Source organism: Octodon degus, unplaced genomic scaffold (genome assembly GCF_000260255.1).
Source record: "Octodon degus isolate 3935 unplaced genomic scaffold, OctDeg1.0 scaffold00215, whole genome shotgun sequence".
Taxonomy (NCBI): domain Eukaryota; kingdom Metazoa; phylum Chordata; class Mammalia; order Rodentia; family Octodontidae; genus Octodon; species Octodon degus.
In genome coordinates this window covers 772,392-789,903 of record NW_004524791.1, presented here as the reverse complement: position 1 = coordinate 789,903, position 17,512 = coordinate 772,392, and the positions used below count along the sequence as shown (strand labels likewise).

At 60.1% G+C, this 17,512-nt stretch overlaps 1 protein-coding gene across 6 annotated transcripts in view; it reads right to left on the bottom strand.

Moving 5' to 3' along the window:
• Nucleotides 1-17,512, bottom strand: part of Gse1 (Gse1 coiled-coil protein) — a 278,367-nt gene that overhangs the window by 3,865 nt on the left and 256,990 nt on the right. For 2 of the 6 annotated variants that reach the window (XM_023705263.1, XM_023705260.1), the window contains exons 4-15: nucleotides 16,923-17,122; nucleotides 13,259-13,434; nucleotides 12,757-12,954; nucleotides 12,241-12,450; nucleotides 11,628-11,932; nucleotides 10,953-11,274; nucleotides 8,069-8,676; nucleotides 6,971-7,083; nucleotides 6,510-6,780; nucleotides 5,063-5,179; nucleotides 3,797-4,168; nucleotides 2,324-2,617 (exon numbers count right to left, since the gene is read on the bottom strand). In XM_023705263.1, the coding sequence (XP_023561031.1) occupies nucleotides 2,324-2,617; nucleotides 3,797-4,168; nucleotides 5,063-5,179; nucleotides 6,510-6,780; nucleotides 6,971-7,083; nucleotides 8,069-8,676; nucleotides 10,953-11,274; nucleotides 11,628-11,932; nucleotides 12,241-12,450; nucleotides 12,757-12,954; nucleotides 13,259-13,434; nucleotides 16,923-17,122 (3,186 nt within the window). The remainder of the gene's footprint in view (nucleotides 1-2,323; nucleotides 2,618-3,796; nucleotides 4,169-5,062; nucleotides 5,180-6,509; nucleotides 6,781-6,970; nucleotides 7,084-8,068; nucleotides 8,677-10,952; nucleotides 11,275-11,627; nucleotides 11,933-12,240; nucleotides 12,451-12,756; nucleotides 12,955-13,258; nucleotides 13,435-16,922; nucleotides 17,123-17,512) is intronic. The other 4 variants (XM_023705262.1, XM_004644971.2, XM_023705265.1 and 1 more) reach the window with 4 other exon arrangements.

The window sequence follows — 17,512 nt, the reverse complement described above, 5'->3', positions numbered from 1 at the left end:
CAGTATGGAAGCTACAGGGCCAGAGAGCGCACAGTAGAGCACACGTCTGAACTCCAGTCACGCCGCAACATCTCGTATCCCCGGTAAAAAAAAAAAAAAAAAAATAGCCAACAGAAACTCAGATAAACTTGGCGAATAAAATTCTTGTTTTTAAAGTAGACTGCTGGGGCTGGCCAGATAGCTCAGCAGATTAAAGCGCCTGCTTAGGCAGACAAAGGGACCGGGTTTGATCCCGTGTGCCATGCTGGGTCCTGCCCCCAGAGCACGCTGAGCTGGTAACTGAGGCTGGGTGTGGTGGCGCACCCCCATAATCCCAGCACTTGGGAGGCTGAAAACAGGAGGGTCAATACAAGTCTGGTCTTTGTAGGGAGACCCTGTAACTGAATAGATTAAAAATAAATTAAAGCAGGCTGCCTCTTAAAACTTCATAGAAATGAGCTCCGCTGATGCTAGTGCAGAGGACCTGGTGATGCTAGGTAACAAGAAAACCTGAAGTAGGAAATTTCAGAGAGAAATGACACCCTTAAACGTACAGGTCTGATCTTCTGATTCCTACCGAGGGCTTCTAAGTTTCCCAAATCTAGTGAAAGGAAACTTCTTCATATATTGCTTTGCCACAGTCAAAGACTGGGACTCTTCCCCGTGTCTGTCAACCTAATCAGCTAGGACCAGAGCAGTTCTTCCCTTGTCAGGAGTGGGGATGGAGCCGGGGTGCCGTTCCTGCTGGATAAACGCGCCTATCACCAAGCTGCTGCCTCAGCCTGGCCTCCAACTTGGGATTTCCAGCCTCGGCCTCTGGGTAGCTGGGACCACAGGCGAGCAAGCAGGCATGGCTAGCTCAAACAGGACTTTTCTTTCAGAGCTTAATATAGTAAAGTGCTTATAAAATTCAAGGCAAAGGCCAAGGGCCAAGAACAGCTGAGGTAGACCACAGGCAGGTGACAGGGCAGGTTACTGCAGAGCTCAGAGAGGCCACAGGCGGCGTCCCCCAGGACAGCCTCTGGTGCTGAAGCTCTGCTCTGCCCCTCCACATCTGAGAGTCCCAGGCACGGTAAACAGTAAGAAAAGGAAAACTTGAGACTTGAAGAAAACCCAGAAAATTACCCTTGCAACCTTGATGCAGGGACAAGCCCAGAAAAGATGTCTCCACACTGCTCTAAAATTTAATCTGCAGCTGGGGAGATAGTTCAGTGGTCTAAATGTCTGCCTGGCAAGCACCAAGGACCCGGGTTCAGTCCTCTGTACCACATGCTGTGCTGGCCCTGTGCCAAGCCAGCCACTGAGACCTGGGCATGGTGGTGCACACCTATAATCCCAGTGCTGGGGAGGCTGAGACAGGAGGATCACTAGAATCCGAGCTGCGCTGCATAGCAAGAACCTGTACGAGATAAACAAAAGACTGAATAAAGAAAAAAAAAATTAACCTCATCTACTGCTGTGCATTGCCTCTGAGTGCATATGTGTGTACCCCAAGAGTAGGCATCCCAGATACTTTGAAGAGAGTTCTTGTAACAGAAGTACAGACAGACCACAGAACAAATGCCCAAGCAGCCATGGGCAGGCGACAACATGGTGTCACTGAATTTCCTGACCACCGCACCCTTACAGTGCAGCAGCCATGTGTGCTGAAATGAATGCGAGGCGACTGCAGCCACTGAGGAGGGCTGGCTGTGGCAGGGACACGTGGTGCCAAGCTGTGGGCTAAGCTGTGTGCCCGCCACTCCCCAAAGGACCTCTGCAGATGTCCTAAAGAACGGAGGCAGAGCACACCTCAGCGCCCAAGTGAGACCCGGCAGTGCCAGCTGCCACAGGAGCCACGGTCCACAAGTGAGCTGCAGCACAGAGGGAGCTGCAAGTGTGGCCGCACTCCCAGAGCAGCCTTTCAGGGGAGTCCCACGTCCAGGCTGGCACGAGCTTGGGGATAGAGTACTTCAGGTGCAGCCTGGACAGCTAGACCTTTATCTGGACATCCTGTGGACAGGCCACACAGCTATGCGCCTTACTGAACTTCAACGTCCTCAGGCTGGGTACGCAGGTCAGTGGCAGGCTGCTTGGGACAGGCCCCAGCCCCAGCCACTCCCTAGTGAGAAGTGCCTGGGGCTTCAGCAGGTGGACCCACAGAGCCTGAGAGCCAGTCACTTTCAAGGGGTTGTACCTAGCTGTGCCCCGGGAAGTTGCAGCTCCACAACTCAGAACAGCTCCAGGTTGGCAAGAGTCCCCCATAGGCACTGGCAGGCAGCGGCTCCCTCTCATGCCCACTGCCCACTCAGGCACTGGGGGCAGCAGCTCCCTCTCACACCTACTCTCCACACTCACTGCGTACCTTCTATGTGTTCCTGGTAAGCTTCAAGAATTGCCTCGAGCCCTTGCCACCTGCACCTGGGTACTTCCTCTTCCTCCTCGCCATCTTCCTCTTCCTCCTCCTCCTCCTCCTCACCGTCTTCTGAGCCCGGGTCCATCTCCTGTGTGTGGGATCCCTTCCTTCCCACTAGGGGCTCCTGCTGCCCATTATGCTGGGGCAGGGGGACCCGGCTGGACGACTGCAACTCAGGAATGTTGTAGTGGACAGATGTGTCGACCTTGTGGTTCTGCTCTGCAGACAGCGCAGCTGCACCCCCTAGGGAAGAGAACAAGGCTGTCCAAAGGGGCCCTGCGCTGCCCTGCGTGCAGACCCTGCAGAGCTGCAGGGGTCCAGGCAGGCCGGGCACAGACGGCACCCATGCCTGAGGTGGAAGGGCTTGGGGTTGAGCAGGTACAGTTCCACTCGGCAGAGGCACATGTGTGATCCCAGCCAAGCCCACCTGTGGGCTGGAATCTTTGTGGCTTGGGTGTGGGCAACATGAGCGCCAAGGCCATGCAGTCCCCCTTTGCATGAGAAATGCTAGGGTGTTTCAGCCCTGAGCCTGCACAGCTTGGCTGTGACCTGTCTCGACAGCCTGCTCTGGCTGATGCCTCAGTCCTGCTGGTAGCTGCGCCCTGTAGAGACGCCACACCGATGCAGCTCTGTAGTAGTGCTAACTCAAGAAGAAGACCCAACTCACAGTAGCCAAGCTCGTGCCTGGAAACGACACCTAGCCAGGCAGTAGCACGTACTCTCATCCCAGCATCCTGGGAGGCTGAGGTTAGAGGACTGCGAGTCAAAAGCCAGCTTCAGCCCTGTCTCCAAAAATAGGAGCTAGGAATGCAGCACAAAGGCCCTGGGGATTCCATTCCCCAGTACTGCATAAACAGAGAAAATGATTTCTTTTCATTAATCTTAGTGTAATGGTTTGGAATAATACGATTTTAGCCATGACTACATTTTCTTCTGGTTGTTGGGAGTTTATATTCACCCATACTCAATTATTATCGAGAATTTCTCTTCAGATCAGTTTTGAATTCACTGTGAATACAGTGCACTGGCCCCTATTATGTCACAAGTGCATCTGGAGCCATGCATGTGGGTCTAGGGGCAGGGCCAGGCTTCACGGAGCAGCGCCCAAGAGTGCTGTCGGAAGGCCAGAGCGGTCAGCTGTGTGCTGGGGTGGAGGCCAGGAACAGCACTGTGCTGTCGGGCGCACAGCATCTCTGGCCTCCCACCCGCCTCCCGGGCCTTCCTTAGCTCTGAGGCACCGTGTGCTGAATGTCTTGGAGTGGGGTCTGCCGACCAGGACAGGCCACCGAGATCCCCAGCTGCTGCATGGGCACGGAGAGCTGAGGCGCCACTGCTGCTCCACAGGGGGCCAGTGGGGCCCACGGCTGTGCAGGGCAGCTGCTGATGTGGCCCAGGAGCAGGGCGGGCAGGCAGCCTCGTTACCTTTATGCTTCTGCAGGGCCTTCTGGGTGGACTGCAGCACCGACTCGTGGAACTGGTGTGCAAACTCTTCTGCCACGAAGGGCTCCCATGGCTTGCTCTTCCCGTTGAGGCTGTGGGACAACGGCACAGGGACGTCCTTGGGCGCAGAGCCCCGGATGTAATGAAGCATGCTCAGGCTCTTCTTGCCCCCAGGGGCCTCGCTCAGCCGGGCCTTCTCACCGCTGGGAGGAGCTGGCTCCTGGGCTCTTGACAGTTCCTGGGGCCTGAGTGGTTCTAGTCTCCCACTCTCCACGGCTTTTGGGACATCGGACAAGGAGGCAGCAATGCCGACAGGCTTTTCGATCTCGAGACAAGCTGGCTGCGTGGCTGGTTCTTTGAGAGACAGAAAGTGAGGAAATGTTAAGGGTTGCAAATTGCTGGTTTTGGATTTTTTCTGAGACAGGGTCTTGCTTTGTGGTTCAGGCTAGCCTGGAACTCACCACAGAGCCCAGGCTGACTTGGAGCGCAGCGCTCCTCCGCCTCAGCCTGAGTGCTGGCGTCCCCTCACCGGCATGCAGTGCTACATTAACAGGTATGTGTCCGGCACTTGGACCCCAGCCTCTAACGGCTTATATATAACAAAGATCTACTACAAAGAAGCAAGACTTGGGGACATGAGCCACTGTGGTTAGGCTCTGAAGAAGTGGCACTTTTAGTAGCAAGTCCATCCTGGAATGGTGCCGAGGGGGCCTCTGAGAAGAGAGCAGACGGAAGAAGTGAGGTGCTCCCAGTCGCCAAGCACAAAGGTGGAGCTTAGCCCAACTGGCCGAGAAGCACACAAGGAACCAGCCAACGAGGGTGGCCAGAAGGAGTCCCTGCTTGCTTCAGTGGGCAGAGATGCAGTCAGACGTGGAAGCAGGTGCTGGCAAGGCCAGGAAGGAGGAAGAGCAAAGAGCTTGGACGGGAGAGGTGGGGTGGGCCGGCAGGCTGGGCCGCAGTGCGTCCTCCTGCCCGGGGCAACACTTCAGGGGCTCAGGTCCCCTTCCTCTGGCTCTGGAACAAGGCTCTGAGGGTCGACGGCTAAGACCACACAGACCAGGCAGCTCTGCGAAGCCGGCCCCCACCCAAGTTCTGCCAAGTCGCATCCCAAGGAGCGGCGTGACTGTGTCAACTCTAAGGGGGATGGAGAGAAACGTCGCCTTGCAGCAGGTCGGGCTCAGCATGAAGACGGCCTCGAGCGCCACCGCTGACCCTGGGCAGTGGTGGGTGGGGCTGCCCTTCCCTTACCGCTTGGAGAGATGGCAGGACTGTCCCTCGGAGCGTTTGTCAAGGAATCTGCCACCGCTGCTGCTGCCAGTGTTCTCTGCTTTGCTGCACGGAGCATGTCAACAAGTCTCTCGTTGTCTGTGAGAAAAGCATCCTGAGGTTAACGAGGCAGGGCACTGTCGCTGAGAGGGAGGGTGGGAGCCAGGCCCGCCTCGACGGCAGGTGCAAGCCCGTGAAGCTGAGAAGAATCAAAAATCGAGTGCCACGGGCCAGGCCGTGGCGACAGAAAAGCCTCTGAGCTAGAGTGGAGCCGGCCTCCGCCCAGCTTCCACCGCACGTGCCAGACGTGCTCCCAGCAGCTGTGTGCGCAGCGCGAAAGGCTCTGGGAGCAGTGGTGCCGCGGGCTTTCTGGCAACTTCTGAGGAAGTGTTCTCATTTAAAAGAAAAAAGGTGGCCCCCTGGAAGGAGAAGCCCCGGGACTCCAGGCCTCTGGAGTATGGCACCACGACTCCTGGCGCTTGAACACCACCCCAGGACGGTCCATGCCGTGGCTTCCTGCTCTGGCTGTGCTTCTTGCCAATTCTGAAACTGAAGAGGCCACACTGCCGATGGCTTCCTCTAGAAATTCAGTCAGGTGAAAACACAGTTCATTAAAAAAAAAAAAAGACAACACAAAACAAAAACCCCTAAGCACATTTCCAGGGATTTCTGCTGGCAAAAATCCTGCCAGTACCCCTTAAAGGGAAAGCAGGCTAAGGGGACACGCTGCTGCCACTCCCCAGTGATCATGCTGGAGCAGTCAAGGCCCGAGACACTCTTGCTTTCCTTCTTTCTTCCAGAGGATGCCAAGGGGACCGCGAGACACGCAGGGAGCGTGGCCAGGAACATCCGTCTCGGCACCAAGCCAGCACGTCAGGAAGACCACAGCTGTGGAAGCCGTGGGAGGGCCGGGCTACACCGTTGTTGCTGAGCGGCAGATCTTGGCCCAAGGACCCTCCCGTCACTGTCCATACCGCTCGGGGTGAGCAGACCAATCCGGGAGCATCTCAGCAGCAGCAAGCCATCTGCTCCGCATACTGGTTCTGCCTAACGGGGACAGGCCATCCCTGCCCTTCCCGCCCAGGCTTCCTGCCACACAACACAAAGCCCAGCAGGCTGTGTCAGGGACCACCCACAGTTAAGGCCTGCAGCATGCAGATGCAGAACCAGGGGAGGGGTGCACCTCCTCCTCTGCTCAGGCACCCGCCTTCTCAGGCGCAAGCTGGGCAAGTGACCAGGGCAGCTGTCAGCTCAGGACAGGCTGCACATGCAGAAGCACCAGAGTCTGCGGCTACCCAAGGCAAGACAAAAGCAAACAGGCTTCGAGTGCGTGTGGGGACAACAGCAAGGTGTGCCAGGTGCACTGTGGAGCACAAGCACACACCCGCCCAGAGCCCCACTTTCCACCGCAGGCTGGGTGAAGCCGTACCTTTCCTCTTCTCTGCACTGATGTGGGTCAGGTTGAAGATGGTCAGGAACTTCCTCTTCTCCTCAAAGTTGGGGCTGTTATTCATCTCGTCGGGGCTGTAGCGGGTGGACAGTGCCAGTCTCGGCGAAGGCATCTGTCTCTTGCTCTGAACTGCCGGCGGGGACGGGCTTCTCTCCTTCAGCATCCGCCGACGCTTCCTCCGCTTCTGGGCCACCAGCTCCTCCTTCTGCTGTTGGGTGGTCAAGCCAAAAAGTTGCAAAAACTCTAGCTTCTAGATTGGGAAAGAAAACAAATCAGTTTGAAACCACTGGCAGTGGAACCCTTTCACTGTCCTGAGGTCCCCCTCTGGGGCCCTTGTGGTCCATGCAACGCCTAACTTGGTGCCCAGTTGGATGGACCGCCATGTGAACAAGCCAACAGCCCAGCTCAGAGCATGCCACGAAGGGAGGAGGGCACAATACCTCAGAAGACGTGTCCAGCTTGAGGGGTGGCTGCTCAGCCACAAAGCGCAGGTGGGCCCGCACCTCCTCCTCGTCACTCTCGTCATAAGAGTCATCAAGGTCGTAGTAGTACCCTGAGGGCAGAGGCAGCTGCGGTCAGCCAGGCAGGGGCCTGGGTTCTCTGGCCCGTGTGCAGCTGGGACGTGGGGGGGAGCCTGCTGGCCTCTGGGCTGTGCCTGCTGACCTCTTGAAGAACCTTCAAAGTGGCTCCTTTCAACCCCGCAAGACCCCAGTGCTAAGCCCCAGGTCAGCAATGCGGAGCTTCCGGGGACCCTGCCAGTAGGGGACCCACCCACTGCCACAGCCAGAGCTGGCGCCCACAGCAGCTTCTTGCTGTCAGCACACGCACTCCCAGGAAGGCCTGGGCAGAGCCCCTGCCATGGGCTCAACACAGGCCCTCTTCCTTTATTAGATGAGTAGGGCAGAAAAATTCTAGTTAGGCTCTAAATCCAGCCTAAACCAGCACCCCAGGAAGATTCCACCGGCCCCTGCTCAAGTCAAAAAGAGCCAAGCTCAACACAAGACAGGACTAGGGTTCCGTGGAAGACACGAGATTGCCTGAGGTCGAGGTGTCGCCAGGCATTTGCTGACAAGGCCCTCTACCTCCAAATCAAAGCCTGGTGGGGGTACCGGGGAGCAGCCTTGCACCCAGCCCTGCCGTGAAGGTATCCGACGCCTGGCCAGGCCTAGGCAGTGTCAACTGTGCCCCTCACTCCCTGGCTACCTGCCTGCAGCTGACACCAGGGCCAAGGCCTGCCTTGCTGCCAACCTGCTCTCGTGTAAATGCTAGACTATTAATATTTAAAGCCACCTCGTTAGCCATCACTCATCACGTACTGATTGTGCGTGTCTGCAGCAAGCTCTACACGCAGGACCTGATTTGCCTTTGTGGGGTGAGGTGCTGGTAGCCCAACGTCTCTCTGCAGAGGCGCCAGGCTGCTACACGGAGGTCTGTGAACCTGCCACCTTGGGAGGGGACGGGTGGCAGCCAGCAGCAGGCTCCCTGGTCCTACTACGATCCACTTCCCAGAGGCCAGGGCCACCCACCAGGGACCAGACCTTTCTCCTGGGCCTCGCGCCGCCTGCGTTCCTCCAGGTCCAGCTTGCTGACTAGCCTCCGGCGCTGCTGCAGGACTTCGTCATAGACGTAGGCAGGATCAGGGCCCCGGGATGCTGGGTGCCGGTAGGGCGAGCCCGGCTTCAGGGGCACACTGAGCTCCCCAAAGGAGGCTGCCTGGGGCAGGGAGACCCGCTGCTGGCCTAGGAGTGTCTGTGTAGACTTCTCAAGCTCGGTGAGGAAGGGCCCAGGCCCATGGGGAAAGGCCGGGGACTCCAGGCTTCCTGCCTCCCGTGCAGGTGGCTGGTACTTGTCCAGGGGGGCAGTCTCCCGCTTCCGGGGCTCCTCTGCTTTCTCTGGGCAGTAGACGCGCTCCACCTTTACCATTGGGACAGCGGCCTGGCGACTGGGCTCAAATGCAGCCGGGTGGCTGTGCAGGGGGTGGCTCTCAGCCCGCCGCGTCTCCAGGGTGTTATCCATCAGAGACACCGGGTTCCAGAGGGCGGTGGGCATCGTGTGGTGCTGGGGCTTGGGAGAAATGAGAGGGGGTGGCCCACCGAAGTGCTGTGGGGCCTCTCGGCTGCCCTGTTCAAGCCGGTTTGGTCCTGGCCTGGGGAGAAAGATCGACCGTCGGTCACAGGGCAGAAGACCTGCTGGCACACAGGACCTCTCCAAGCTCCCTACTAGCCCTGGGCAGAATGCCCAGGAGAAAACGGCAAAGGTGCCACTCGCATATCCAGGCCGGGCCCTCAGCTGGCAGCAAGGAGTGCTTCTGCCCAGGGGACAGGGCGGCTCAGAACTGCGCTGCTGGTGATGCTCAACAGTCCCCTTGGGCCCAGGCCATACTTGCCTGCTCACCTAGACCCTGTGAGGACTGGTGCCCAGCCTGTGTTTATTGCTGAAGTGGCCCTGACCCCAGACCTTCCTCCAGGGTTCAGAGATCAGCAAGCCTGGCAGGCATGACTGCTCCTCCTGCTGTCCTCAGGGTAGGCAGCAGGCCAGAAGGGAGCTTCTGGGGTCTGGCCCAGCCTAGAAGCCAGCGCACAGGAAGACCCTCACAAGGGATGTGGCCTGTGGCCCTGCTGCCCCTCCAGCGACCCAGAGCAGCAGCTCTGCACAACGGTCTGGGCAGAGGGGCACGCAGGCTCTCACTCAGGGACTCCCTAAGAGGCTGTCACACTGTTCTATCTACCACATCATTTTCTCACTGCACTTTAAGCAAAAGGCAACTCCCAAAAGACTGGTTCTTTAGAGCTTTTTTTTTTTTTGAGGCAGCTTAACTGGACTTTGGGACCACACTGCTCAGCAACCTGGGGCACATGTGCAGGAAGGATGGAAAGGGGCTCGGCACATTGGGCCAGCGCCCATGGCCTGCTACAGTGGCTGGGTACCATGCCCACTGCCGTGAGGGCTGCCTCAAGTCCTGCACTCTCAGAGCCAAGAGTCCAGCTCCATAAGTGATAAAGCACAACAGGAACAGCCCCGGAAAGTGTCCTTAGGTGAACAGCCGAGGAAGAAAACACTCAAATACTCAGCACACCAGAGCCAAGCACTGCACATCTTTCCAGCGGAGGACCCTGTTTGAATGTCACATTCCTGAAGTACTCAGCTATGGCCGTCACCCAAGCCTAGGTGGCCACCTGACGCCTGAATGGTGTTCTGGGCAGACCAAGGAAGCCCAGAGTTTCACAGGAGACATGGTGGGGGCAGTGGTGAGGGGTCAGTGAGGCAGAGGGCAGCTCAGGAGCCACTGAAGTCAGGCCCTTGTGAGGCCTCAGACAGGTGCCCAAGCAGCAAAGGGACAGTGTGGCCCAGGGGAAGCTACTTTCGCAATGCAAGACCACTGGTAGGCCAGGGCCAGCCCCCCGCCCCCGACACAGCCGGGAAGCTCAGCTAACTCCTTCACAGGTGGGAGGTGGTGGCTCTCTGCGGCTGACAGCACAAGGACGAGGGCTGTGCAGCCCCTAGCAACCTCCCTGCCTACCGCTCCACACCTGGAAAACCTGAGGCCCAGCACAGGCCGTGTCCCCGCCTGGCCAGAGCAGAGCTGCAGAGGCCCAGCCTTCATGATCAAGGCAGAGGAGTGCTGCTCCCGGAGGCCACAAGGCGGGGTCAGGAGCCTGGGTGCCGCAGAAAGGCACAGGACTTCCGGGGAACTAGCCTACTCCAGGAGAAAGAGGCTGAGGAAGAGCGTAGCTTATTAGTGGTGCTCTTTTTTTGAGACAGGGGTTTTGCTATGTAATCCAGGCCAGCTTAAACTCTCAGCATTCCTCTGTCTCAGCCTCCCAAGTGCTGGAGCCATGGGTGTGCACCACCACACCTGACTTGTTTAAAATGTGATTGAAAGTGCTTCTCAAGCAGAAATGACTTTAAAAAATGGACTTGATTGTTACAGGGTCTCACTACACAGCTCAGATTCAGTGATACCCCCGTTTTCAGCCTCCCCAGCACTGGGATTACAGGTGTGTGTCACCATGCCCAGACTGTGGTCAGGGTGGGGGCTGGCACAGCATGTGGTGCCGGGATCACGGTCTCTGTGCTTGCCTAAGCATGCGCTTTAGTCCGCTGAGCAATCTTACTGGCCCCGTAAACAGAAATTAAAAGCAGTGCCTCACTTAAAAAACAAAAAACCCAGGCTAAAAACCAGAAGGAAGTGAACAGACAGGGATTATCAGTCACTAAGCCTCCTGGCCTGGCACCTCCGGCACCAGCCGCAGCCCACTGTGGTCTCTACCCAGCCCAGATTGGGGTCCTGCACTTGCAGATGGTTGCTCTCAGTCTCCTCACAGGACGCCCAGAGGACAACGGGAGATGTGTGGCAGTGACAGACATGCAGACACTCGGGGGTCCTGGCCCACAGGAAGAGTCCTGCCCCGGGGGCCCCACCTGCTGCTCTCTGGTCTGTGTTCCTCCACGGGCACTGGTGGCCGGCCCATGTCCAGGTGCTGCTCCAGCACCTGCTGCCTGAACTCCGACACCTGGGACTGCCGGTCTTCCTTCTCCTGCCGCAGGCGGCGCTGCCGGGCCAGCCACTTTTCCTCCTCGTTGGTGCGCTGCATCAGCAGGCTTGCAGCAGCACTGCTGGCTGGCAGAGAGAAGATGCCGTGGCTGGAGATGAGGCCGGGCACGGCGTGGTGTGGCGTGGGCACTGGGTGCAGGGGGTGCTGCACCGGCTTGGGTGTCTGCAGGCCCGCATCCTTCAGCTTCTCTGTGGGTAGAAATGCGGTCACTGCCAGAGCCGGGGCCTGCCCTTGACCCTCCTCAGCCAAGTGTCCACCGGCATGGCCGCCCTTCACTGGCTCTACCCTAGCTAGAAGCACGGGCGCGGGCCCATCTCTCCCCACACGGAGGCACAGTAAGCAAGTGCTCCGGCTGACAGGCCAGTGGCACCTGCCCAAAAGGGCAGGCTTCCGGTTCTGGAATCACAACAGCCAGGCTGGTGGTACACACGGCCTTTACGCAAAGCTAAAACAGATGACATGAGCCAGGGCGGCAAGGCATAGCTCGAGAGGCCGAGGCAGGAGTGTCCAAGGCTACACAGCCGGCTCAGCCGCCAGGTACCTGCTCGAGTCGGCGTCAGCTGCTCTGAGGGCTTGGCCCGCTCCTCCGTGGCGTGCCCACGCAGCCCGTGCAGCTCGGCCACGGGCAGGAAGGCAGGCTCCAGCGCCTTGGCAGCCAGCACCTCCTTCTCCCGGGCCCGCTGCTCCCGCTGGCGCTCCAGCTCCCGCTCGCGCTCCCGCTCGCGCTCCAGCTCCTTCTCGCGCTCGCGCTCCTTCTCCCGCTCGCGCTCCTTCTCGCGCTCACGGTCAGCCTCCCGCTCGCGTTCCCGCTCTCTCTCGCGCCGCAGCTCCTCATCCATCTGCAGCCTGCGAAGGGAATGTGAGGGCTCAGGTTCCCCATGGACACGGGACTGGGCCCCAGGGGTCCAACTCGTCTGCGTGGGCACGGGCACAGGCCAGGCTCTTCCCTTTCCACGTGATCACAACAGCTCTGAGGAGAGCCCCCAACACAACCTGGCCCAGCTGCCGGCCAGGTCCTGGCTGAGGTCTTGGGGCACACACCACCATGGCCCACCTCACAGGTAAACAGACTGAGGACCAGAGTGGCTGAGCCCAGCAGCCAGAGCCCCAAGCCAGGGTCCACCCACCAGCTAGCCAGCCCAGGACAAACTCACCTCTCTGCGCTGAGCCCCGACATTCGCTCCGAGTGCAGTGCAGCCAACGATGAGTGTGAGAGCTCCGGTGGGTAGCGGACACCAGAGAGGTGGAGGTGCATAGCCGAGGGGTGCAGCGGAGGCAAGGATCCAGGGGTGGGGATGGGGTAGAACGGAGACCTCAGGGCGGACAGACAGTAGGACTCATCCATCCTGTATGAGAGGACGGGGCTGGTGGGCGCCAAAGTCACACACAGAGAGCGTAAGATAGCCCAGTGCTGTGGGCTCCTGGTTCCACCCCAGCCCCTACTGTCGCCCAGGCCCCTAACAGTTTGGGGCGCTGAAGCCCTGTCCACCACCTCCCTTCCTCCAGCCAAGCTGTGCAGAGGCGCTCTCGGGGCTGTCCACCTGGGTCCCAGTACAAGGAGCCCTGAACCAGGACAGAGGCGGCAGGGGCTGGGGCAGCCCACTGTCCTTGGGTCTGGGCAACTCCTGAGAATCAACCCCAGCAGTCTCAAGGGGAGGAGCGGCGCTCACCTGAAGGCTGGGTGTGGGAAGGGGTGCGGGGCCAGGTAGCTGGGGTGGTAGTAGGCTGCGGCGGTGGCCGGGTCCAGGCCAAGGGGGGGAAGGGAGGACACACGCAGGTCCTCAGCAGTGTGGTAGGGCCGGAAGCTTCTCAGGTAGTCCTCAGTCACCGTGCTCGGAGGCACCACGTGGTGCACAGGCCGCTGGAGGCTGCAGGGCAGGAAAGCAGGTGGGCAAGGTGAAACGTGAGCAGAGAGCCTGTCCTGGCCAGCAGACGGGGTCTATCCCGCACTCCCCTAGAACTGCTGGGAGGCCCCCCTGTGGTCTCCTGCAGGCACAGGTCCTTTCTCGTAACAAGACACGGCTCTCTGGGAGGCCCAGGACTGCAGACCAAGGTGGCTACCACCCTCGGCCAGCCTGGCCCCCAGAACCCAAGCACAGATGGGTTCAGGAGGGGTGTGCAGCGGGGCAGGCGAGTGCCTTGGGGCAGAGCCGGGCCAGCAGAGGCACTTACTTGAGTGGTGGGAAGCGCGAATCTTGCATGACTGAGCTGGGGGACAGGCCAAAGGGGTACGGGGTGCTGAGCAGGTGCGAGGGGACAGCCGGGCCACCTGCCTTCTCCTGTGCCAGTGGTGGCTCCACGAGGAGGCGCTCCCGACCACCACTGCCGCTGCCCCGAACACTGGCATCCTGCAGGAGGACAAGCACAGGGGTCAGGCCCCACGCTCAAAGATGAGCCAGGGCTCCTGAGTCTCAGGAGGGCCCCCCTTGCAGAAGGAGAAATGTCCTCTGGGGAAGGCTCTACTCCTCAAGCACCGAACACAGGGTAGCAGGAGTAGGAAGAGGATGGACACAGCCTCCACCAGTCAGGTCTGGACTTGAGGCCATGTGAGGTCTCCTCCTGCATACCTCAAAGACCTCCCCAAGGCAGAGGTGACCAGGAGCGCCCCTGGAACTGAGGGGTCACTGAGGTACATGTGCGCAAGATGACACATGCAGCAGGGATGCCTGGCCTCTTCCGACAGCCACAGCATGGACAGGGTCACGTCATACCCACACCAGGGCCCAGAAGCCCTCAGCTCTACCACAGGCACGGTGCAGCTCCGCCACCCTGAGCCATGAGCCCAAACACCCAGGCTGGCAGTACACTCCGAGCCGGCAGGAAAGCACCTGCCATGGGGTGGGCTCCAGGGAGCAACAAGACCCTGCCAGCCCAGGGTGGGTCATGAAGGCACTACCATGGCCCCTCCTGGCCAGTGTCCCGTGGTCATGGAGGTGCAGTGCCGCCACGTGCTCCCCAATACCCTTGTGCTCAGAAGCCAGCCAGCAGCAGCTAAGCGAAGCAGACAGGCTGCTGACAGGACTCTTAATGAGGAGTGGCACCTGCTCCCTTCCTTCATGCACAGTGGAGTCCTCTCAGATTCACCACCTCTGACCTACCCTTCCTCAAGGGACGATCACGTGGCATCTCACAGGAGGGACACACAAGTGCCCACCAAGCCCTAGTCTCAGGGTCTTCCAGTTGTAGTGATGGAAGCAGGGTGGACTCTGGCTTACTCTTAAAGAGACAGGGTCCTGTCTTGTTCCAGAGCCCCCAGGCAGGCCCATAACTGCTCCAAGCCTCAGTTTCCCCACCTGTCAACACATCAGTGGCCACCCCGGCTCACTGTGCAGTAAGGGCAGGCATGGGCTTGGACAGGGGCCTTGCACACAGGGCCCCCGGCTCCCTCCCTCCCAAGTCTCCTCTGGCTCTCCACTTATGCCACCCTCAGGGCTGCTCTGGCGGGGCTGGCCGGATTCTCCTGCACATACCTTACCCTGCCCAGCATAGGACCAGGCTGGCACAGAGCAAGGAAAGACACCGCCCACCTGGGCTAAGCTGAAGTGGAGTGGCACACCACACTCTCTGGGATGGGGACATGGGTCGGGCCCCAGCAAGACAGTCCCACAGGCAGCAGGGTCAGGGCAAGAGGGAGACGGCTACGCCCCACCTCCTGGGGGCCAGCAAGTCCTCAGGGGACAGAGCTCTATGCCAGGAAGAGCACTGGCACAGGCTCCTAGGACATGGGCCTGTCACCTGTTCTGGACACCAGAACTACATAGCTCCAGGTCACCCTGCCCAGGAGGCACCCGCTGAGCACATCCTCAGCCGAGCTGTCCCCAGCAGCCCCCTCCCCCCTGCCAGGGACAAAGGCCTACTTGAAGACAGCTGGGCCAGATGGCACCTTCCTGGCCTGGCTGAGGACAGTCGGGAGGGGCGGGGGAGCGGTCGGCGGGCAGGGCAGTGGGCTCTGCAGCACAGACCCACATGCCTGGCCTTCATCAGGCTGAAACCCGGCCAAGCTCCACTGGGCACCTGGGAACTAGGTCAGCAGGGAGGGCAGGAGGGCGTGGGGGCCAGGAGCACCCCACGGGGCCGGGTGCAGGAGGCCACAGAGCCCCAGGCACACCATAGTGGGGGCGGCTGGGTCTCACAGCCGCCCTGGCAGACAGGCGCGTCAGGGCGCATCTGCGGGCAGCTTGTTATTTCTGAGCAGCGGCTGCAGGAGCAGCTGCGGCGATGAAAGGAGGGAGGAGGAGGGGCGGGCGGAGGAAAATCCGTCATCCTCTGGTGATTAGAGAGAGGTCTCTGCAGTCAGACAGGCGGGACATGCCCTGTTAGCTTCCAAATAGACGATTTTTCATTTCATCTCTCCTCCATGCTCCCACCGCCGGGAGACACTGTGACCCCAGAAAGAGCTCGAAGCCACTGGCCCCCGACTCCCTGCCCGCATCTGCAGCCCCAGGAGGCCCCGTGACTCAGCCACCGAGGGCAGGCTCCCCTCCCCACAAGGATTAATTCTCCTCAGAGCCTCTCTCCCTGCACTCACGCTGACGAGCCCACATCTGCTGTCCCTGCTGCCCTCCCCGAGGCAGGAGCTCATTATCTGATGCAGGGCCAGCCTTGGCGGCCCCTCCTGCAGCGTCACCCTGTGACAGGAGGGACCCTCAGACAAGAGTAACAGGCTCAGGGGAGGCGGTGCATGGGCACCAGCGCCAGAGCCTCCCAGGGACAGGGAGCACTCGGGTGTCCAGCCAAGGCAAGAAGGGACAGGAAGTATCCTGCAGGCTGCTCAGGGTGGGGCGGAGCCAGCCTGTGGCAGCTATGCCAGGTGATCCGGGTCCCCCAGGTTGGAGCTGACCCTTAGGGGAGGAAGAGCCTGGTGACAATGCCCTTAAGCCAGGAGTAGCCAGCTGTACCCTGTTCCAGTCCCCTGGTGATACCATGCCAGACCCGCCCTGTCCCTCCTCCACACTGCATACAGGGCAGGGCACAGCAAGACACAGCGCTCCCAGGGTAAGCACGGCACTTCAGCCACAGGAGATGGCAGTGGAAGATACGTTAGGACCCCAGTGGGGTCCAGGAAGCCAGGGGTCTCAGCTGGGTACCTTGGGCACCCTCGCCCTGGGTGAATCCTGCAGGCGGGGGTAATGTGCTGGGAACTGACAGTGCGGCCCAAGTGCCCGCCCTACCTGGCAGGGTGTGGAGGGCTGCTTGCCTCCCTGCTGCCCCCGACACTGCCTTTGTGGATTAATTAGTATCTGCAAGTAGTGCTGTGCCTTCAGGGACTCAGCAGAAGCTCCTGGCAGAACCCAGGCTGACAGGGGCTCTTAACGAGCACACAGGGAGGGGTGAGAGTCCCATGGGCAAGGAGGGCTGGTGACCAGAGCAGTGGCCACCCACCACACATGGGGAGCCTGCGAGAAGCACACACTAAAACACGAGGCTGCTGCGGCCTGCATGGTTGACCCCTCATCCAGGTGGCAGGAGCAGCAAGACGTGGTGTCACATATGATACACGCAGTATGGGGAGGCCTACGAGGGTCACAGGCTGCACTGTGACTCGGGGTTCACACTTGCTGACAGGCTCTCAGGGGGTGACTAGGGAAACACAGCACTAGGGTTGACCCACTCTGTCCAGGCTCAAGAGATCAGAGTACAGGACACTTGGGACACCATAGGGGGACACGAGGAAGGTGCATTTATAAGCAGGACAGAGACTGGGGTACCAGCCCTGTCCACACCATGGTGGGTGCCCCTCTGGGGGAATCTACCCCGCAAGCCACCCTGCCTGTGGCGTGACTCTGAGCCCAGTCAAGTATCCTGTCCTGCAGCTGCCCCACCTCCAGCCACTCACCTGGCGGCTCTCACTCCTCCACACACCGTTGACAGTTTTGGTGGGGGCGATGGTAACCACAGGTGGTGTGCTGGGGACACTGTGGCCCCCAGGGGGCACGATGATGGGGCCCATGGGCACGCGCTTTGGCGTGCTGGCGGGGGAGCTGTGGTTGGTGGCTGGAGAGGACACAGGCGATGACTCACTGCTCAGCGAGGACCCTGCAGAGAGAGCACAGCAGGTGGCATGTGAAGCATAGGCCCGGTACACAGCAGCCAAGCAGAGCTGGACTTCCACCTCAGCCACAGTGCCTGTGGGCAGGCGGGAGACCAAGATGCACCCCTCAGGCCTGTCTGCCTATGTAACGGAGGTGGGCTTGGCCCCCCGTCCCTGGGCCCCAGGCCCAGCTCCCAGAACACCCAAGTATGAGACGATCCACTGCCGCCCTAGCTGGAGGATGGAAGCCCCAGGCAGCACAGCACGCTGCTGCCACCCACTGCCTGAGCCCTGTAGGGCGTGGTGGGAACTGCCCCCAGGTGCATAGGAAGGCCCCACGAGTCCTGGTGTGGGCAGAAGGCCAAAGCACACCTGCCCAGGGAGGACCTGGGAGC